Here is a 23,314-nt window from a genome sequence, read left to right on the forward strand (position 1 = left end):
TCAACTGTATCCCCAGCCCCTACACATTGTTTCTCTCTCTCTCTCTCTCTTTTTTTTTTTTTTTTTTTTTTTGGTGCTGAGGATTGAACCCAGGGCCTTGTGCTTGTGAGGCAAGCACTCTACCAACTAAGCTATCTCCCCAGCCCTGGACATTGTTTTTAATAAGGATGTAAGGATTTTTAAAAAATAAATAAACCTTTTAGCCAGCAGTCAACGTGAACCTTCTTCTGTGATCCTTTAACAATGCTACTTGCTATAAAATAAAAAAATGACAACTTACATATTGCTTTAGGAACAGTGATCTTTCCTACATTTGGATTGAAGAGTTTAAACACTTTGGGAAAAGAATGAAATCCAAATAGTGAACCATCATCTTTCAGATTAAATACTAAGTTTGTTATTTATGTTCCTACACTGGAAAGGAGCTTTACCTGTTACTTGGATTACCTGAAGAATCCTACACATAGTAACTAGTAACTTCTCTATCCTAATGCTGAATATTTTCCTGTGATTTTTTTTTTTTTAAGGGAATGATAGTATAATGACTTTCCTAGTTATGATGATAATTGAGACTCCTCAATGAATATTCTTCAAATCTTTTTTTCCCCAGAATGTTAGATAGCTTATCTGTGACCACAGTTTTGCCTTTAAATCTTTGGTAGAAGATTTAAAGCTTAGGATACTTTGTTGACAAATTAAACTAGAAGACTTTTAAATTTGAAAGCACTGAATTTTTATCATGCTGTTAGTAGTATCCTGGAGAAGAGGGAAAGAATAGTAGTTCCTGATGGTCATCTCAGTAAGTTGAGAAAGACCTCTCAAGTGAATGTGTGAAACTGTTTTCAGAGCTTTCATTTTAAAGCTTTTTTTCTGCTCTCCCTTGACCAGTTTATAAACGTGTTTCACATCTACATTATAACAAATTTGCCTTTCTTCATCATGAGGTTTTGGATGTTCACATTAGAATATGCATCTCAGTTATTCTTCCTTCTTGTGGGATTACTTCAATTTGAGATTAGAGCCTAATACATATTGCCTGGGTTATTGACAAGGATTGTTTATCTAAGGTCACATTCATTAATAACACCAGGATTGATCAGAAGGATTTTAATGGTGGCAGAGTATTAATGAAATAATACTAAGAAAAAGTACTTGTTTTATACATTTCTATGTCTCTCTTTCAAGTTGTGGAGCACCAAGGGAAACCTTTTAAAATGGGGGTGTTTTTGTATTAGTGGGTAATGTGGTTTTAAAAGATGGTGATTGATGTTAAACCCGATCTCTAAGTCCTAATTTTGACCTAATAATAATTCCTTCATACTTCATGTTTTGAAAACTGATATTAACAGTAACAATGATATTTTCTACTGCTTTCTTCCAAAAATGGTTAGATGGCTAAGTTGCTGAGAGCAACAGGGAAAAGAGAGTTTGGGATAGCATACGAGGATTTCCAAATTAAACATTAAAAATGTTTTCTCGTTCTCAGTATTTTAAACTTATTCTTAATGTATCTGAAACTTTGTTACAGAATACAGATCTCCAAGTTATTTTAAAAATTGGATCAGCACATAGAATAATAATATATGAAACTAAATAAAGTGAAATAAATGACATTGATAACCAAAAAATTTACTCTTAAGAACATATGTTCCTAAATAATGAAAGCTGACTTTTTTTTTTAACATGGATTTAAAAATTTTTTTCATTATTTACAGAAGTCATATCCTCTTATTTATCTGTGCCAATGTGTGCTTTAACAAACCTGTATACAACAATAAACCCTTAATCAACTAGGGTGTTCTCCTCCCCCGCCCCCTTGTTTTCCTAGGAGTCAGTGGATCGGTGGGGAAAATGCTGCTTGTCCTGGGCCCAGGGATGTAGAAAGAAGATGCCAAAGGCAAAGTACATGTATCTGGCACAGGAGCTATTGGTTGATCCAGAGTGGCCACCAAAACCTCAGACAACAACAGAAGCTAAAGCTTTAGTGAAGGAGAATGGATCATGTCAGATCATCACCATAACATAGCAATGACTTAGTCTCAGTGGTATGATAATAGCAGTATTTGAGAGAATGTGATTTTAGGATTTTCTGGTCCTGTGTGTCAGTGTGGCACTCTTTCAATTTATGCCCTTTCTGATAGTATCTGATTCAAGAGCTTTGTTTAAAACAAAACAAACTGCAAAAAGGTATTGACCTCATCGTTAAATTAACTATCATTCCGTCTATATCTTCATTCAGTAACCAAATATATACACTTAATTTTGATTGTTACCCTCAGTGATGCTCTTTATATTGGGTACAAGAGAAATTTGGTGTTTGGTAGATATTTAGACATTAGCTTTGGGGACTAGTTTGCCTCTTTAAGTTTATTTTCACAACCCTCTTATTAGAAAAAATTTATGTTTATATACAGGGCCTAAGTTTGTGATTGTTAAAAATAAAATGGATGTTAATTAGCCTCTAGTGAAAACAGGCTGAAAGCCTGTTTGATTCCAATATTTCTTCCAAAGAATTCTGTGTAAACACCGTTCCCTTTGATAGCTTAGAATTAGGAGTCGGTTTGTATGGTGTTGGTTATAGAACAACTCAGGTTATTCCCCTGTATGGTTTTATATTTTCTGTACAAACTGCCTGGGTTTTTATTTTTCTAATCAGCAAGGTGCTTCACTGCCTTCTTAAGATGTCCCTCAAAGCTGTTAAGTAGATATTGTTTTATGTCTGGTGTCAGTGGTTTAGTTAGTTTGCTTCATTTAAATGTAGTGGAACCTTTTTTTTTTTTTTTTACTAGAATAAGATTTCTTTTGGCAGTAAATGTAGATCTGTCTTTCAAACATCTCAACATAACCTGGGTTGTTTTTTTCCTTCAGGATTTGTATTACTTAAATTTTTTTATTTTCACAAATTTTAATTACCTAAAGACATAGGAGGATAATGAGTTTTGTTTTTTGTGTTAGAATTTTACCTTGAAAGATTTTTTTTTTTTTTTTAAATTAGGTGTATCTCTCATCAGTAGTAAGGTTTAAAAAATAATGAGTTGGATTTGAATGACTGCTATTTTTTTTCCCAAAGCAAAGTGAACTTGGTGAGAGCTTGTTGTATGCCATTAGGTGGCGCTAGAGGTCAAAGCATACCTATTTTGCTATAAATGAGTATATCTGGTGTAGCAATATCTGGGAGGGAAAAAAAACGAGGAAATAAAGAATAGGTATTCATTGAGCTGTAAGAAATGTAGGAAATTACTTTTGTCCTTTCTGTTTTGCTTGATTAATGTTTAAATTTTTCAGAAGTTTTACCTTTAGAATGGATTTATAGGTAGGATCCAGCAGTTTGGCAATGCCCACGGTTATGACAGACACAGGCAACTGTAAAACACACCCTACTCTATTAAAACAATATGATATTCTATGTTCTTTCTTAACTAGTCACATACTTGTGCTTTCCACTGATCATTTTTAGCTGATCATTGTTTTCCCAGTACATATTTACCAATTTACCAAATGTTACCTAGAACCATAGAACTAAATGGTTCTTGTTCTTTATGCTGCAAAGACATGAATGGTGTTTGGTAACTGTAGAAAAATTAAGTTACACTCAGGATCACTGTTATTGCTATTGCCACTGATGATTCTTACAAAAAATATAATCGAAGTTTTCCATCAAAATGTATAATAAGATATTAATACACGTTAGATGATAAGAACAATTGTTCCATGAATGATTCTATGAAGCTATGCATCTTAGACCTCTTGAGCTGTGAATTAGCACTGTTTTCTATAGTTACTTAAATCCCTTGTTTTATAATTTCCATATTCATTTTAAATATACTCAAGCGTTATTCTTTGGTGATTTTTAGAATTGTAAATTTTATTCTTTGGTTTAAGTACTGAAGCATATAATTAAAGTAATTGTTAAGTAGCAGATAAAAAATCCAGTTATCAGATTATATTTAACATCTTTAAGAGCATGATCATAAAGAACTATTTTTGACCACGCACATCCCTTTTAACATTTAGAGTTAATAAGGGTTTTATATCTCATCTGTCCATACTTGTAATCCAAGGAATGAGGTTTTAGATAGGTGGAAAAGCATTCGTAGGAAGTTAGACTGAACATAAACAGGGTAGGTTATTCAAGTTGAGAATGTATTTGCAGAATGTCTGAATTGAGGTGTGGGTCCTCCTCAGTGCCATAGGTAGACTGAGCCCTCTCTGTAGGTCACCGTTACATAGTAATTTTGGTTTTGAATTTTACATTAAATTATTTGAGTGTATAAAGAACTAAATTTAAAAATCTGTACATATATTATTTTGATGTATTAAGATTGATAAATATTGCTGATTTAAATTTTATTTATGCACATACTTAAAGGACAGAGATGTCCAGGAAGTAATTGTTAAATAATGATATGTAACTTTTTAACTTTTTAAATAAATAACAAGATTTTTAATGTGTGTCTCCCTCAGGGTTGTTTAAATTTTTTCTTTCTCCCTCAAATATAAATAGTGGTAACTATATGTTTTCTATCTTCTAGCACCAACTGCTGTAAAGCAATGCTGCAAATAATGCTTGAATAAAAATGGCTAAGCCGACACAAAATAAAGACTTTTTATAATAGTTTTATAATCCTTAAATTCGAAAACTTTCCAAATTGCACTTGCATTTAAAAGCAACTGTTGCAGTTTTTACTCATTTGTTTCCCATGTTGATGAAAGTACTGCAGTTTCAAAGGCATGGCAAATAATATATCAGTGTTTATGTGGTTTGTCCCCAAAGCAGCTATAGATAACAACGTCCAGTGAAGAACAAAATGCAGGCTTTAGAAAACATTCTAATATTTCATGCATGTAATTTTGACATATCTGAAAAATAGGTTTTTGTATATTTATGGTGGGAGGTGTTGGGAATTTTCAACAAAGTGGGACGTTAATTTTTGTACAGTCTATGGGCATTTACACATTTTTAATGTATTAAGATTTGGTAATTATGTGCACATGAAATTAATAAAATAATTACTTCCTGTTATGATTTGTGAATTCCCTAAGACCTTGGTTTTTTTAAATAACTTTATATCAGAAATGATACTGCATCTTTATATTTTTAAAATTGTATTGCTGCTCAAGAATGGTACCCTGTCGTCAAAAAGACATACATTCGTAATTGTACATTCAGCATTGTAAATAATTTATGAAATCTTTTTTGATTAAAGCTATTCAAATAAAAAATTTAAATGAATTTTCATATTTTTTCTGTGTCATTATACATTTGTTTTCTTTTGAGCCTTCTCTGGATTAATTTTTATGGTTAGTATATTCCTAATTCTTTTTTTAAGATTTTGGATTTTTTAAAGACAATAAGAACAACATTCCTCGTGTCACTTCAGGCCTGTACCCATCCTAGAAAAGCTCCTCTGTCAGATGCAATGTAGAATCAAATGTTAAGTGTCAGGAAATCTGAGGGAAGTAGTGAACTATAAGACTAAAGGACCCACAGTCTCTTGGTAGTTAGAAAGATCAAATCAAAAGCTAGCCATGTAAGACATGGTAAATCTGTAGTGGCATCCATTGGGTGCAGAAAGAACACTTAGAGAAAGACACAAGAGAAGCTGGAGCTAAATGATGATTGCAGAAATAAATAAACTGAACAAAGAGGTGAAGCTCAGGAATTCTCGCATGGCAGATCACATTGTTTATCAGTGGCCACTTTGGAGAGCAGCTTGACAAATTGAAATGAATATGTGAACACCCTTCAAACCAGCAGTGCCATTACTGAGCAAGTTTGGCATTGTTTTTCTGCCTTAAAGTAAAGAAAAATGGAAAAAAAAAAAAAAAAGAGTGGAACATTTAGAATGTGATTAGCTTCATCCCTAAGAGAAAGGGAAATGGAGCAGAGTACCGCCCAATGTGGCATGCAAAGGAAGTGTGACCCGTTTAGGGGTGTGGCTGCTGCAGTGATCCAACTAAACTTTTCTAGTATCACAGTCATATTGTGCCATTTATGGAGAAACTTTCCCTCCTATCACTCAACTTTCGACAGTAGGACTCGTTATATATGGTTTCTCTTTGAAGATAATTGTCATTAAGAACCAGAATATGCCCTCTGAGATAGGGTCCTTTCCCAGATTATATTCTGGGGGAGTCTTTATCCTCAGGATGCAAGGATACTCCCTCTTCCTCTGCAAAGTGCAGAATCACATGCACAGCTCTAAGCCTTCCAGTTGCTTTGGGGAGCAGATCCACTTCAGGTAAGGCCAAATATTTCTTTAAATTAGGCAAGTGTAGGGCTCACTCTGTATGCATAAGAAATAACATTGGTACAAGAAAAAAATTTGTGTACAGCTTCACTTGGGAAACATTGTTTTTGCAGATTGGTATTTCAGACAATTCAAAGTCCCAAGTGTTAATTTAAAAAAAAAAAATTTAAATTTGTTCTAAGTAGTTGTACATGACAATGAATTTTGACACATCATACATAATTGGAGTACAACTTCTCATTCTTCAAGCATTAATTTTTATTAAAAATCAGAAACAGTAGAGAACCATGCATGGCATAAAGTAATGGGTATTAGTATGTGCTCTTAGCCATACTGTAAACAGAGGGTATTCCCTGTTCTTTTTTTAGTGGAGCAAATTGTACTTTGAAAATAGCATACAAAACGAATCCGATGGGAGTGGACCCAGACTGCTTTACTTCCTGTTGCAGCCATTGCCAGCCAGTGGTAAATTATAGCCAACCCTGGTTAAGTAAAGAAGTCAAGAATACAGCCATTTTTCACAATGGTTTCAGCTTTGTTAGGTCAGTGAACCTGGATGTAAGAATGTTTAATTAGTTCTCTCCATTTGAAGATTTTAAAACATTGGCTATTCGATAGTTTGAAAACGCTTCATTTCAATGTTTTAAACAGTGAAAATCAATAAAAGAACAGGACCAGGTAGTGTAGAATGAATATCTTTCACCACTCAGGCATACCTGCACTGAGAAAAGAAGACGACTTAATTGCATCTGAGCAAAATTCAAAGGCAGTGGGAATCCTGGTGAAAAGATTGTGCCCGTGCAAGATACAAAGGGTTACAAGATCTGCCAGAAGCGCAAATGTCCTATATGTTGCCTTTTCAGATATGCTGAGGAGCATCCTGCTGTGCGCAGTGCTCGGCTTCTTGCGTGCCCACCCTTTCCCTTGCCCACAAGCCTGCAAATGTATCTTCCGCGACGCCGTGCAGTGTTCTGGCAGCAACGTGGCGCGCATCGCAGACCTGGGCCTGCCCACCAACCTCACGCATGTCCTGCTCTTCCGAATGGGCCGCGGAGCCTTGCAAAACAACAGCTTCAGTGGCATGACGGTCCTGCAGCGCTTGATGCTCTCAGACAGCCACATTTCCGATATTGCTCCTGGAACCTTCAATGACTTGATAAAACTGAAAACCCTCAGGCTGTCGAGCAACAAAATCACTCATCTTCCAGGAGCTCTCCTGGATAAGATGGTGCTCCTGGAACAGTTATTTTTGAACCACAATGCCCTAAGGGACATTGACCAAAACATGTTTCAGAAACTGGCTAACCTAAAGGAGCTTCTTTTGAATCAAAACGAACTCACTTTTCTTCCTGCTAACCTCTTCACAAATCTGGGGAACCTGAAACTGCTGGATTTATCCGAAAACAACTTGACCCACCTGCCCAAGGGATTGTTCGGAACACAGACTAAGCTTGAAAAACTTCTGCTCCATTCGAACCAGCTCGTCTCTCTGGATTCGGGGTTGTTGGACGACCTGGAAGCCCTGATTGAGCTGCAGCTTGACAGAAATCGCATCCGTTCCATCGCAGCCGGTGCCTTCGACCGTCTCGGGAACCTGAGGTCCTTGACCCTTTCGAGAAACCACCTGGAGTGCCTGCCCCCCGCACTCTTTCTTCATTCTCACAGCTTGACTCTGTTGACCCTGTTCGAGAACCCGCTGGAAGAGCTCCCAGAGGTTCTCTTCGGGGAGATGGCCGGCCTGCAGGAGCTGTGGCTGAACGCCACCCAGCTGCGCACGCTGCCCGACACCACCTTCCGCAACCTGAGCGGCCTGCGCACCCTAGGGCTGACGCTGAGCCCGCGTCTGAGCGTGCTCCCGCAGGGTACTTTTCAGGGTCTGGCAGAGCTCCGCGTCCTGGCCCTGCACTCCAATGGCCTCGCCTCACTCCCCGACGCCTTGCTGCGCGGCCTCGGCAGGCTGCGCCAGGTGTCGCTGCGCCACAACAGGTTGCAGGCCCTGCCCCGTGCGCTCTTTCGCAACCTCAGCAGCCTGGAGAAGGTCCAGCTCGACCACAACGAGTTGGAGACTCTGCCTGGCGACCTATTTGGGTCTCTGCCCCGGCTGACGGAAGTCCTGTTGGGGCACAATCCCTGGCTCTGTGACTGTGGCCTGTGGCCATTCCTTGAGTGGCTGCAGCAGCACCCGGGTATAGTGGGTCAAGATGAGCCACCGAGCTGCCACGGCCCTGTGGAGCGTGCGGGCCTGTCGCTCTGGGCGCTCCTGGAGGGTGACCCATGGTGCCCCAGACCCCGGGGCCCGCCTCCCCGCCCTCTAGCCGGGAACGCCCTAGAAGCCTCGGTCCCTTCCTTGCTGTCTAACAGCTCAGAATCTGGGGCGTTGGCCCAGCTGGTGGCCTCTGGTGAACGTCAAGATCACAGCCTCTTCTGGGGTCTGTATTTTTTGCTTTTAGTTGCTCAGGCCCTAATAACCGGCATCATTGTGTTTACTATGATTAAAATAGGCGGGCTCTTTCGAAAATTAATCAGAGAGAGGGCTCTTATTTGAGTCAATGGGAAAACCTTGTAATTAAAACGTGACCAGAGTGTTGTCAGATGTGGCTCTGGGGAGAGTCCAGACGGTTGTGCTGTTCTCTTCCTCCTCCCCTCCGCCATCTTTTCCTCTCCTTTTTGTCCCCCTCCTCCTCAACCCTTCTCTTGCCCTCTCCTTAGAACTAACCTTTGCATTTGTGAGTTAGGATCGCTTGCAGGCCTCCATCTCCTGCTCTTGTGTACACTCTATGGATTGTGATTGGCCCATACTGTCCCACTAGCCCTGGCTGGTGTCTGGTGGAGAGAGGGTTCTTAAATGTTTACTGAGTGAGGCTACATTTCCAGTCCAGGCCTAACTCCCGCACACAGCAAGTCTGCTGTAAATGTTGGTGAAATGAATGGATAAAATATACCTGGGATCCGAGTGATGATGGCTTTTCCTGGGAGAAAGGATGGATTGTCATCTACTTGTATTTGAAAAGTGAAACTCTTGCAGTTTGTTTTGTTTTGGGAGCGTGCAGGGACTGAGCTACACCCGCAGTTTCTTTCTTTCCCTTGCCTTTTATTTCTCCCTTCGCGTATCTCTCTGAAAACATCGGACTCCATTCATTCAGCAGATGGTCTCAGGGTAGGCCTCCTCTGTGACAGGTTGAGAAGGAAGAACACGGAGCCTTCCCTCCAGGAGTGCAGCTCCCAGTGAGAGCCGCCGTTGAGCCCGCCATGACCGAGAAAACAGGAGCTCACTGGGTCACAATGCCGACTGAAGACGGTCCCCAAGGTGTATTCGGAGAGCCAGTGTGTGTGACTGTGAAGGCTGGGAAACTGCTCAGCATGCTTAGTCACCTCCCCTGAGTTTCCACTTGCTGTGCATCAGTGAAATATGTCATTTGGTTTTCATTTCCTGGAACCGAACACCACCTCATTTCACAAGCATTTATGGAGCAGCAAACACATGACAGGTGTTCATGAATGTAATGATAAGCTTGGGTCCTGGTTTATTATGCTTGTATCACATTCTCATTTATTCTTCCAATTGAAAGCAGTTAAACCCTTGTTGCTTTAATTGAACGTCTGTGCTTGTGAGAGGCACTGGTGGAAACCTGGGCTGGTAAGTTGACAACTGTGGGTTCCGTCCCAGCTCCTCAACTTACTGCATAGCACCTTGGGCAAGACACCTACACACATTTAAGCCTTGGTTTCCTCATCCCTGACAGGGGATAAAATAGGAATCTGCCTCACAGAGTGCTGTGAGGCTTAAAGGTGATGAAGCATATAAAGACTTAACCCAGTGCCCTGCATACAGTAAATGCTCAATGAATGGCAGTTATTGTAACTCAAGGGTGAGCAATGATTACCACATCACGGTGTCTAAAGAAGAGCTTTGAGTTGTGTTTTTCTTTGTGTATAAAAGAAAGAGCAAACTTTCTCAAACTGCAAGTTAGATGCCAGTCAGTCATCTTCACCTGTGGGTGGTCTCAGGGCTGTGTGGTCTGCTCTGTGCTCACAGCAGAGCTGTGGATCCTTCCAACTGGATGTGGAGGAGGAAGAGCTGGATTCTGGCATTTGTAGATGTACTTCTCTTTCAAGGACAAGTGCAGATGTCTCCTTTTCTTGTAGATTCATATGTTCCCCACTGTGTGCTTCTGTATCAGGCACTGGGCATCCCTCCCACTAGGTCCATTTCACTCCAGGGTGTCACTTTAGGGTATCTGTTTAATGTGCCTCTTGCACTATAAACTCCTTAACCAGAGGTGGTCTTATTTTCAAATTTTGAAATTACTGCAGCTGAAAATTCAGACGTTTTTGGATGGAATACTGACTGAATTCTAATCACTGTACTCTCAAGGTTCTAGCAAGCTCCCTAGCTCTCAAGCCTCTGTCTCTTCACCTTCGTATGAAGATGATAATGATTCCTATTATTGTTGCAAAGGCAAAATGAGATAATCCGTGTGAGATAATCAGTGGCTGGGGCCCTGGGGCTCAAAAGAAGTTAGCAATTCTGATTATCTCTTTCAGAACTCATTGTGTTCTAGACATTTCTCAGGCCTTTGCATATGTTCATTCATTTGGCAGATATTTATTGAACATTTACTTTGTACCCCTTCTAGATGAAGGGACAGAGCAATAGATAAAACAATGTGCACACTTCCATGGGGTTTTGCGTTCTGCTGTCCCCTCCCACTGTAACTGTGATCCAGAACTCTTAGCCATTATCTTCCAATATCCAGAAAAGCATTGAGACAACTTTGAGCACGTTGGCTACTATAAAATGTTTGTACTTGTCTATATTTGCTTCACAATTTTTTTAACAGAGTAAAATGCAACAGATAAAGTTGAAGGCTCCTGTATGCATCTCTTCCCTGATTTCATTCTTTTCCTTCTCTCCTGAGAGGTAACCTACTTAATAAGTTTGGTGTTTTGCATCCCTGTGCATGCTTTTATATTTATACTTTGGTTTTGGTGGAGTATTTTGTTGTGGTGGTAGTGGTGGTTTGTTTTGTTTTGGTTTGTTTTGGTTTGCTACATCCTTAGCCATTTCAATTTTTTATTTTGAGACAGGATCTCACTAAGTTGCTTTGAGCCTTGCTAAATTGCTGAGGCTGGCCTTGAACTTATGATCCTCCTGCCTCAGCCTCCCAAATCTCTGGGATTACAGGCATGCACCTCTACACCTGATTTGTTTTTATACTCTTACTCTATGTGTCTACAACCCTTAACTAGCTGAAGGTGTTATGCTTTGCATATTTTCTAAATTTACATAAATGATGCTAATCTGTGTACAGTATTCTTGGACTTTTTTTCTGAATACTTTTGAGCTATATTTTTTTTTCTAAAATACTATTGAGATCTATGACTTTTTTTGGCTCTAGTTCATTCATTTTAATATGAATTACATACTATCTACTGAATGGTTATACCACAAGTTTGTTGTTTTTTTGTTGATAGATACTTAGTACCAGTCTTTTTTTTTCTTTATGTTTTGCTCCCCATTACTCCACAGCCTCCCAATTCTGCTTTTTAAATTTTGGCCAATCTGATAGATATGAAATAGTGTCTCATTGTTTTCTCTTTTATCTCCCTGATAAGTAGTGAAGTTGAAGTTGAGGGGTGTGTGGTGTGTTGCTGAGGTCAAGCCCAGAGCCTTGAACTCTATCCCTGAGCTATATCCCCAGCCCAAGATTATTTTTGAATGTTTATTGAACATTCTGATTTCTTTTTCTGAGAATTACCTGTGCATATGCATTGACCAATTGACAATGGGACATTTTGTTGTCTTCTTGATGATTTGTAGCATTTCTTTACAAGTTATAGACACTTAGCTTCTGCAAGTTATATGTTTTGCAATTTTTCTTATTCCATGGTGGTGCTTTCTTCCTTTTTTTTTTTTTTTTTTTTTGGTGGGGATTGAGCCCAGGGGCACTTTACCACTGAGCCACATCCCTGCCTCCCCTCATTTTTATTATTTTTTTATTTAAAGACAGGGTCTTATTAAGTTGTTAGGGCCTTGCTAAGTTGCTGAGGTTGGCCTTGAACTTGCGATCCTCCTGCCTCAGCCTCCTGAGTTACTGGGATTATAGGTATGCACCTCTGTGCTTGGCCATGTGGCTTCTTAATCCACTTTCCTTATACTGTGTTTTGTAGAACAGAAATTTTCCTCTTAATCTAGTAAAATTTAGCAATATAACTTTATGTTTGTATTTTTAAATAAATCTTATTTTTAAAAATTCTTCTTACTCTCAGATCATGAAGGCAGTCTCCTATATTTTCTTCTAAAAGTTTTGGTTTTATATTTAAATCCCTAATCCACTGAAATTTATTTTTGTATAGGGTGTGGCATAGGGAACCAATTGGACTTTTCCTGAATGTATATCCTATGATCCCAGACCATTTACCCAATCGTCCATAGTTTCCCCTACTGACTTGCTAATGCCACGTCAGTCATTTGCCAAGTTTCCAAATATGGGCGGGTTGCTTTCTGGGTTCACAGTCTGAACCATCGGTCTCCTCTAGTCCTGTGTTATGCTCAGGATCTTCATGCTGGAGCTTTGGGCGTCTTTGGTATGGAGTCACCTCTCCACCTTATTCTTCTGTTTTTGGCCCCTTGCTGTTCTGTACACATTTTAAGGTCAGCATGTCAATCATTCCTGCTGAGATTTCGATTGGAATTGCAGGAAGTTGATAAACTTATTTTTAAAGAATTTGCAATGTTTATAATTAGTGTTCCTGCCAGTAGACGTGATTTGCCTTTCTATTTACTGAGTCTTTTCTAGTCTTTCAATGATGTTTCAGAATTTTTTTTCATAAAAATCTTGTACAGATTTTGTTAGATTTATTTCTAGAAATTCTCCCACCTTTTTTGTTTGTTATTGCTATTGTAGATAACTTTTTTTTAAGATAAGATTTTTCTAATTGTTTACCACCAATATATAGGAATATAATTTAAAATATATATATAATGCTGAGGATCAAACCCAGGGCTTCACTCATGCTAGGCAAACGCTACCACTCAGCTACATCCCTGGCCCTTAAAAATGCAACTTATGTCTAAATAATTATCCTATATTTGGCAATAATCCTAGCAATTTTCTTTTTCTTATTAAAATTTTATACTCATTTATTTTTATATTTTAAAAAAGTCTGCACTGATTTAAATCTTGTGTTTGACCAGAATTGGAGAGAGTATCCAATCCAGGTTGTAATATAAGTTTCACCAATGAAGGAAGGCATTTCTAGGCCTAGTTGGCTAAATGTTATTTAAAATCATGAGTATATGTTGAATTTTATCAATTTTTACTTTTTTTTTTTTGGTACCAGGGATCTAACCCAAAGGCTCTCAACCATTGAGCCACATCCCCTGAGCCACATCCCCAACCCTTTTTATTTTTTATTTTGACACAGGGTCTTGCTGAGTTGCATATGGCCTCACTAAATTGCTGAGGCTGTCTTTAAACTTGTGAGCCTCCCAAGCCGCTGGGGTTATAGGCATGTCATGCCATGCGCCTGGCTATTTTTACCTTATCTTTTAAGATGTTCAGGTTTTTCTTTCTTTTTTTTTTCCTCCTTCAAGGTGTTGAAATGGTAAATAAGTTTACAGATTTTGAAAAGCAAATTCATACCTGCCTTCCTGAGGTAAACCCAGCCTGGCCATTCATTCTTAAATATATTAATAGACTCAGTTGGCTTATGTTTTGTTTTAAACTTCTGTATCTGTTCATTAGTAAGATTTACTTGTAAATTTTTAAAAATAATATCTTTGAGTAGTTTTGGTGTCCAGATTATAAATCTCATAATGTGAATGGAGATTTTCTAACTCCAGTTTATACAAACTGGGGCCATCTTTTTCTTGAACATGTTGAACTGCTCCTCTGAAAAACCTTCTTGACCTGGTTATATTGTGTATGTGTGTTACATATCTATTGCTACAGAACAAATGCTTCAAATCTTAGTGACTTCGAACAACATGATTTATTATCTCACAGTTTCTGAAGGTCAATAATTTTGTAGTAACTTCATTGGGTGGTTTTGGCTCAGGGTCTCTCAAGGAGTTTTCATCAAAATCTTTGTTGAGGCTACAATCTTAATAGGACTGGACAATCTGCTCCCAGAATCTCTCACTCTCACAGTTGGTAGTTCCTTGCTGCTTCATGGCAGGAGACCTCAGACCCTTGCCATATGTACCTCTGTAGTAGTCTGTTTCGTGTTACTATGACAAAATACCTGAGGCTGGGTATGGAGACTGGGTACTTTCTAAAGAAAAGAAGTTTAGCCAGGTGTGGTGGCACATGCCTGTAATCTCAGTGACTCTGGAGGCTAAGGCAGGAGGATCCCAAATTCAAGGTCAGCCTGGGCAACTTAATAAGGCCCAGTCTCCAAATAAAAAATAAAAAGGGCTGAGGGTGTGGAGATGTAACTCAGTGATTGTACTGGAGGTCCAAGAGCATGGTGCTGGTGTCTTCGTGAGGGCTCTTTTGGCAGAATCACAACATGGTGGAGAAGCTGGAAATTCAACATGCAGAAGAAACCTAGCATGTGATGCATCCTCAAGATGACCTGTTCTCACAGGACTTCCAAGAGAGCCAGAATGGACCCCCATAGGGAAGCAATAAACCTTTTTATTCTCTTTAGACCAACACGTATTAATTGCACATATTAATGGGATTGGGTGTGATATTTCCATGCATCTGTACAACATGCACCAGTCGTATCCAACTGCCCTTCTGCCACCCTCATGTAACCTCCTCTCCCCACAGTCACCATGGTTCTATTTTCTGGTCAACTTAAAATAACTAAAAAGAACAAATTTTAAAAATGTAACAAAAAATAAAATTTGAAAAAAAAAAAAAACCCATTGAATTATACACTTTAAAATGGCAAATTTTATTCTATGTGAATATCAATTTTTACAAAGTAAATTCAAGGAAAACAAACAGGATCAAGAGATCTTCATTGTAAAAATGACCTACAGAGAAGTAATGTTCCGGTGAGAGGAGGCGAGAGGCATTCATTCCTTTCAAAGGTGGTGCCTGGTTGGTCTAGTCATCGCCCACCAGGCCCCACCTCTTAAAGGTCCCGCAGCCACCCTGGAGACTGGGCTTCCAAGCACATGAGTCTTTGGGGGCACAAGCCACATCCAAACTATAGCAACTTCTTTTGGGGCTGCCTGAATGTCCTCATGACAGGGCAGCTGACCTCCCCAGAGCAAATGATTTAAGAGAGAGATCGAGGCAGAAGCCCACAGCACTGTTTTATGACGCAGCCTTGGCAATCGCAGTCATTTCCACTATAGCCTCCTGGTTTACACAGGCGTGCTGTGCAGCGTGGGAGGGCCTTACTCAACAAACACCAGGAGGCAAGGTCACTGGGGTCACTTTGGAGGCTAACTGCCGCAGTATACCTGACTTTGTGTGTGCAATTTATCTTACTACTGATTTAATTTTTTCCCAGTGGTCACAGATCTATTCAATTCTCTCTTTCCTTACTTTTGTTACATTATTTATTCCCAAAGTGTCCATTTTGTTGTGGGATTTTTATTCAGCCTTAAAACCTCCACTGAGGGGTTGGGGAGATAGCTCAGTCGGTAGAGTGCTTGCCTTGTAAGCACAAGGCCCTAGGTTCCATACCCAGCACCAAAAAAAAAAAAAGTCTAAAATCTCCACTGGATCTTTAGTCGTTCCTATTTAAAATCCCTGTTAATATTTATAGCCATCTTCATTTTGTCTTGTTCACTTTTGCAATATTTTTTTTCTATTTTATTAGCTTTTAGTAAGGTCAGACTTTGACCTTTGGTGACCCCCTCTATTGTGTCATTGTTTTCTGTATCATTTTTTGTCAATTTTGTTTTCTTTCTATCCTTTTTCTTTTGAACTGGGGATTGAACCCAGGGGAGCTTTACCACTGAGCCACATCCCCAGCCTTTTTCTTTTTTATTTTGAGACAGGGTCTCGCTGAGTTGCTTAGCACCTCACTGTTGCTGAGGCTGGTTTTGAACTCGTGATCCTCCTGCCTCAGCCTCCTGAGCTGCTGGGATTACAGGTGTGCCACCGTACTTGGCCCATTGTATGTTTTCTATTTCCCATTTATTTCTTTGTTCTTTCCCTGCTTCTTTCACGTCCTCGGTAGGTTGATAAAGTTTGATTATTATTTTTTCTCATATTTTTAAAGATTCTTTTTAATGGTTACCTTTTTTAAAAAACATACACATTAATGATACAAATTTCCAAACACCTTGAAAGTATTAAATTCCTCTTTTCTCTTTCAAATGTGGCATCGATTTTATTGTCTTTTCCCCCTTTGGCAATTTGGGTCCCTTTTGTATTAATCACAGCTAAAATTTTGATGATTGTTGAAAAACTTGAAAATGAATAAAAAGGAGCGAATGCCATTGCTTCTTTGGAATCCTTGTTTATTACGGTATCAGGAGTACACTGTCACTGCATGTCCTTTCTGGCATTTCCTTCATTTTTTGTACAATATCTAGAAACCCCTCTGGGGCTCTGCCAGCTGATTCCTGGAGCTTCTCTTCATGGACTTCCTTAGTTGTGTCTACGATTTCCTAAATTTCACGTTTTCTTCCTCCTTGTTTACCCCTCATTTTTGTGCCTACCTGGGAAGGGGGAGACAGAGGGCATCTCACACTTGACTTCTATTTTAACTGGGAAGAGAATTCTACATTCAAATCATCTTGCCGCGAGAGTGCTGGTAAGATTTTGTTGTCATAAGGTGATCCCTTATTCTTTATTCTTTTATTTATTTTTTTAATACCAGGCATTGAACCTAAGGGCACTTAATCACTAGGCCACATCATCACCAGCTCTTTTTTATTTTGAGATAGGATCTCACTAAGTTGCTGAGGCTGGCTTTGAACTCAAGATCCTCCTGCCTCAGCTTCCCAAGCCACTGAGATTACAGGCGTGCACCACTGCACCTGGAGCCTGTGTTCCTTTGGTGGAAGTCTTTGGGATCTTCTCTATGTCCTTTGTGTTCTGATCTCACTTTCACAGACCATGCACACAACCTGGGTCCTCTGGAGATTTTTGTCCTTGCATTTTATTAAGTTCTCTGATTGTTTCTTGTTTTCTCTTTTTAATTTCCTCCCCCCTTCCTTTTCACTCATCTTTTTAATCTCTCTTTTCTGGGAGAGTCCTTAGCTGTCTTCCAATGCTAAAATTTTAATTTCCATAATTAATTGCTGATATCAGTTTTTTTTTTAAAAAAAGACTTATTGTTTTATGAACACAATTTCATAGGATACAGGAGTTAGCGGTTTTGAGTTTTAACATTTTCTTTTACTTTATGAACTACATCTCTTTTCCTCCAGGATTTCTTGTTATTGTTGTTTATTTCTCTCAAACTCCTGCTTGTCATATCATATATTAGAAATGAAGCAAGAAAAATGACTGACATCGGAAGCTGTGTACGCACAGGTGAGAGTGAGTGACCGCAAGCTTCATTTCAGGGTCTTGGCAAGCTCTACAACCCAGAATGCTTGTGGAGAGTTGCTTCTCCAGGACCTGGTAATCTTTTGTAATTTTTGTTGGTTTGTTTTCCTAGGGATGAAAGCAGATGCCACTGGTACGTCCTAGCTTTCAAATAACTCCCTGGCTTTAAAAAAAAAAAAATCTTATTTTTCTCTTGATATTTTATCCATTTTTATTTTTTTCTCTTTTTTAATTTTTTCTTTTTGGATATGCATGACAGTAGAATGCATTTTGACAGATACGTACATGCACTGCCTGGCTTTATGCCCGCATTGCACACCTGGCCTGTGTCATACCTGGTGTGATGAATTATTTTTGAGTTCTGTTAAGGAGGGGTCCGCCACTCACCCAGCCGTGCTTCCTTCTTGCCTTCCAGTCTTTCAGCCATCCTGTTTCATGAACCCGCTTGAATCTCCAGTGCTCTGATGATTCTCTCCTGCTCCCCTGACCTGGTAAATTGATACCATTTCAATTCTCCTACTGCCATCCAAGTGGGGTCCCTTGAAGGAGAGGCAGCACGTTGCTATTTGACACAGGTGGAGATTTTCCTATTCTGTAAGTTTCAACTCTGGACATTTCCTTGACTTCTCTTGGGTTTTCTTTGTCCAGGGTCTCCCACTCCAAGCCCCCTGCTGTGTATCATACTGGACTTACCTTCCTGGAGCCTCTGCAGGTTGGGCTGTGGGCCTCTGCTGACGTTGGAACTGACCAAGTCTGTTTTGGGAGAAGTCACTTTGGGCTTCCCAGCTTTTAAAATTCACATTACTCCCAGGGCGTGCCAAAGGCAGGGAGATTCCAGGACTCAACTGCCAGTAGCTGTGCACCCCCTCATTAGGCACCTGGAATGTTACAAGACGATCGTATCAACATTGTAAAAACACAAACATTCATTGAGTTCCGTGGCTGAGCCCAGAGTACGGGAGGATGAGATGCCTGTGGGGGAAAACAACCAGCAGCTTCTGCCCAGTGACACCCTCCACCCCTTCCACCTCTCTGACGATGCTTCCAGGAGCCGCTTCCTGGATTTTATTACCCCAGCACAGACACTGATATTTCCAAATCCAGCCTCTGGGAGGGTTCCGTGTTTCATGGGCCACATTCAGTGAACTTTTAAAAAACATCTAATGTATACCTGGCACCATGGGGTCAGTTTGCCTAACCTTTGTAACTGCCCCAAGAAGTAGGTGTTACTGTCCCACTTTACAGATGGGAAAACTGAGGTCCAGAGCGAGGTGGAAAATACCTAAGGTTATCATGAGGAGAGCTGTTATAGCAGCTCAAGTTTCCTGGTTCCTAGAGGGATTCTAAGGCCCCCACCTCCATCTCCTGGTATGGACTGGGTCAGCTGCCAAGCCAGGGCCTGCTGATCAGGGGGATGAGTGCCAGGGGACACTTATGTTCATGGTCATAGACATCCTGATCCAGCAACTCTAGTCCTTTACGCCTAGCAGGGACTCCCTGAGAGCTGAGCACTGTTTGTGGGGGCCTTGACTGATGGGAAGGAGAGGAATACAGAAGAAAAATGCGTGGGGAGGGAGGTAGATGGGAGGAGAAGGAACGAGAGGAAGGAGGGAGGATCCTGAGTGCAGACCACTGCTGACAGTGGCGACCGGCTCAGCCCGTCCCAGGCAGGAGACTTCCAGGGCCCCCTGGAGGTGTCCTGTGTGGCGGGAATGGCAGAGTTGGTCTCAACTTGCCATTGATTCAGTTTCCCCACTGTTTCCAGGTGTTCTGAGTCAAAGGAGGTAATGGACAACAGATAGCAGAGGTCTGCTGGGCTTGAGGGTTCTCTGGAGGGTTTCCTGCTGGCTCACTAGGGAGCTGGGGAAGGGAGGACGTGGAATCATCCCTCCACACCCCTAATGTGACTGAACAGCGCCACTGGCACAAAGGAGTCCAGTACAAGTGTCAACAGAGCCACAGCGGGGAACAGGCATGTGGGAGGTCCTCTAGCAAGCTCTCCCGTGTCCCTGTCTCCCTCCACAGACTCCCAGTCCAACCCTGCCACCCCTCCGGCTGACCTCTGCTACAGAGACTCCTGCCACAGCCCCAGCCTGCTCTTAGAAGGCACAGGATTGGGCCTTCTCCTTGGCTCCAGATCCTAGCAATTTATGCTCCCAGTGGCATCAGAAGAGAAGAGGAAAATGCCAGTATTTCTGTTTTTGTCCCCTTCAAGCTCAAGTACAAATTCATCCTCAGTTTAAATTCCTTTCAGTTGATTGTAGAGGAGTAGAGGAGAGGGCGTCAATGAAATTCTGCTGAGCCCCAGCTTTGACACTGGTATTGCTCTACTAAATTATTGGCCTTGAAACCTGGACAGAGGCGTTTAGGAAGAACACAGTCTAGGTGAGACCTAGGGGACCCCTTGGGTATATCAGGTCCCTGCCCAGTGCACCGCGACCCTCCCACCAGCACAGCGCCCCTTTGTGGTCCAACTAGGGTCACTCCTGGGTACTGAGGGCCTTTCTGTTTCCAGAGATGATGAAAATGACAGGGCTTAATTAAAGAAGGTTCCTCTCTGTCCAGAGTCGCCCGTGGGACTGGACGGAGGGCTCTCGGAGGTCATGAGGCTGTCAGCACCACAGGCAAATCAGGAAGATGCTGGCCCGTTCTGGAAAAGCACAGCGACCGATCCACGAAGGACAAGAGCTAGCTGTGGTGGCTCGTAACTTCATGCTTTATGAAAGACCCTTCTTCTTCCTCATAAATTCCTTTTCCTATTTATGCCAGTGATTTTTGCATGGCCTTAAAGAATCACCCCAGATGTAATCATTCCCACAGTCAGAGTTAGCTGTTCCCTGACTGTAGGAGGCAGAATGATGCCCTTCCCCCAAAATGCCTCTTCCTAATCCTGAACCTTTCTGGATTTTACTTTATATGGGGGAAACAAAACAAACAAACAAACAAACAAACAAAAAAAAACAAAGCTTGTTACCCGCAATCAGGTGAAGACACTGAGATGGAAGATGACCCTGGGTTCTCCTGGGAGCCCAAGGCAGTCCCTAGAGTCCACCTGGGGGAAGGAAGGAAGCTGGAGGCTGGAGGGAAGGAGAAAGAGGCCACGGATCAAGGAACACCAGCCTCTAGTAGCTGGAAAGGGGAAGGAAAGGAGTCTAGATTCTTCTACTATAGAGCCTCTGGCAGGAACACGGGCCTGCTGACACCTCGATTTTAGCCCAGTGAGATCCACATGGGGTTTGTGATGATTTATTGCAGCAGTGACAGGAAACCAAGCTTTCCCCTTTTCAGGCCTCAGTCATGGCGACTGGCACATCTTACCTACGCTCTGTATGTACCGATTTCCTTCACTGGGATCCTATTAGTTTTCCTCCCGTGGGGTTGGGGCAGGGTTTGGCACATAGTTGGCATTTAGGGTGGGTGCTCTTCTGAATGGATGCACGTGGCGCACATCAGCCAGCCTGGACCTGACAGAGGACAGTGACAACACGTGCTGTGCTATTGGGGGCAGGCCTCGTGGGACCCACAGCCCTGCAAAGAGGTAAATCTTTCTTACTAAGATTTTGGAAAATCAGTTTTTCCCACACATGTAATTACTGTGAGCCCCAGAGAAGTATAGTTTTTGTCTCTGAGCAAGTGTAACTTTCCTGTCTTGGATCAGGGAGGACAAGGGGCTTGTGCATAAGCCACTTCCTTAGGGCTCTAGAGGGAGTGTGACTGGTAATCCTGGCCTGTAACTTGACTGTTCTGGTCAATGCTGGGGTCACAGCCATGTGGAGAGAGTTTAGAAGAAAATAGGAAGGAGGGAGGTGGAGAGGATAGCGGGGCTGAGGGACTGGAACCCATCCTATAGAAACTGATGAACGAGCAAAGGACCCTGGGGCACTGGGCCTGGAAGTGAGGGTTCAGGGGGCGCTGGTTACACCACTAAAGGGCGGATATAAGCAGAGGGAGGAGACTTGTACCCTGTGATTTCAAAGAAGAGAATGAAGATCAATAGGCAGGAAATAAAAGGGTGAAGTTTTCTCTGAATCTGAGGAAGACTTGAGCATCCTCTAAGGTTGCAGTGGCCCAACATGCGCACCCGGACTCCCCGCAACCATAGGACGGAAGGAATGCCGGCGCTGGATGGAGACAGGTGTGGGGCTGGAAACTGCTCCTTAAGGTCCCTTCCACCTCTCCCAGTCCATGATTAGCCACCCCTGCCCTGGGTTGAACTGGGTGGATATGGGTGTAACCTGCTGTCCAGACACTGGTCACTTGAGACACTGGCCTTGACCTCATTGAGCTGACCTGTGCTGAGTGGAAGAACAATTTTCAGGGGTTGTTTTGGCTTGGGTGCTTGATGCCCTGGGGTCAGTCCAACCTCAAACAAGCAGGTAAAACCAGCTGTTCCAACGATAGGCTTTCTGTAGCTTCTTGTTTCTAGGGAAGGGGGCCTTGGTTTTATCTTCCCAACTGGCTTTGAGAAAGATCAATTGAAGCTTCCCGCAGAGTCCTTGCAGGGCACCAGGGTGTGTGCCTGGCTTTCTCCCCCTTCCCTGTGTCTTCTCCCTGGGGCATCCCAGCCAGGGCTTGGTCCTTCCTTCCTCCCTTTATCCCAACTCAGCTTTCCCATGTCTTCCTCCTTCCCTGCTAAGTACCCCATTGGAGGGCTCTGTGCGTGATTCCCTACAGTGAGGTGAAGCTTGATAATGCAGTGACCGGTCAGTGGTCCTTCATCAGGGGAGGAGGGGACCCAGCAGATTACACCAATCTGCAGACTTCAGATGATGGAGTTAGAGAAGACAGAAAACATGAGGTGTTTCTAGATACCAGTCATATTTGTTGTCATATTTGTTAGCAAGGTTCAAATGGTCACTCTGTCTGTGTGACTTTGAGTGAATCCCTTCCCCTCTCTGGGTTTTCGAGTCCCTAGTCTGTAAAATGGGAGTCTGGACCTTCACACTTCCATGCTCGGAACCCAGAGTCCAGCTCCTGAATTCAAGTGTTCTCACTCCTCACCTCCCTTCCTTGCACATTTACCTGCCTCCCATCCAGGACAATCCCTGTCACCTGTCCATCCCCGCCTCCATGCTGCACCTGAATGATGGCCCTGCTCACCTCCCCTCACATTCTCAGAAGAGCAGGCAAATCAGTTCAAATGCCGGCCCTGGGGTCTCTGTCCCTTGTGCATCCCCACAGCCCCTCCCACACCAAACAGAAGCAGGATAGTAATTCTGGTAGCTCCTGGTGGGTGAGTTCCTGGTCCTGCTGTGCTGTGGCTGAGCCCAAGGCTGACTGCCACCTGGGAGCTCTGTCTATGGCTCCCAGGTGGTTCCCTGCCCCACCTGTCAGGAAGAGAGTACATTCTCAGGAAGAGCACACCATAACAACACAGAGTTCCCTGGGTCACCATGGCCCTGCAGATGGCTGGAAGCAGGCATTCTTGGGACAGTCTAGTGAGAACATGGGTGGGAAGCAGCTTTGTGACCGGAAAGCTTGATGTGAGGAATGGCCACACTCAGAAGGTCCAAGGATACCCCCAGGAGCCTTTGGGGGGCACATTAGGTCAGCAGGTGCTACTGTACTGAGGCAGAGGCCTTCCGCTTGAGAGAA

General features: G+C 42.0%; 2 protein-coding genes across 12 annotated transcripts in view; both read left to right on the forward strand.

The window, feature by feature from the left end:
• ATP13A3 (ATPase 13A3) overlaps positions 1–5,026 on the forward strand; it is an 85,077-nt gene extending 80,051 nt beyond the window's left edge. For all 11 annotated transcript variants that reach the window (XM_079156119.1, XM_079156120.1, XM_079156116.1 and 8 more), the window contains one exon: positions 1,829–5,026. In XM_079156119.1, the coding sequence (XP_079012245.1) occupies positions 1,829–2,026 (198 nt within the window). In that variant the 3' untranslated portion in view covers positions 2,027–5,026. The remainder of the gene's footprint in view (positions 1–1,828) is intronic.
• Positions 5,027–6,529: 1,503 nt separating this feature from the next.
• On the forward strand, positions 6,530–10,588 carry GP5 (glycoprotein V platelet). Its single transcript, XM_079156026.1, has one exon. The coding sequence runs from the start codon at positions 6,940–6,942 to the stop codon at positions 8,794–8,796; it is 1,857 nt and encodes a 618-aa protein (XP_079012152.1). The 5' UTR covers positions 6,530–6,939; the 3' UTR covers positions 8,797–10,588.
• Positions 10,589–23,314: the final 12,726 nt, after the last annotated feature.

Source organism: Sciurus vulgaris (assembly GCF_902686455.1).
Source record: "Sciurus vulgaris genome assembly, chromosome: 10".
In the NCBI taxonomy this organism is placed as follows: Eukaryota; Metazoa; Chordata; class Mammalia; order Rodentia; family Sciuridae; genus Sciurus; species Sciurus vulgaris.

Excerpts from the sequence above, each read along its gene's own strand:
- GP5 (XM_079156026.1), top strand. The coding sequence starts at position 6,940 with ATGAATATCTTTCACCACTCAGGCATACCTGCACTGAGAAAAGAAGAC.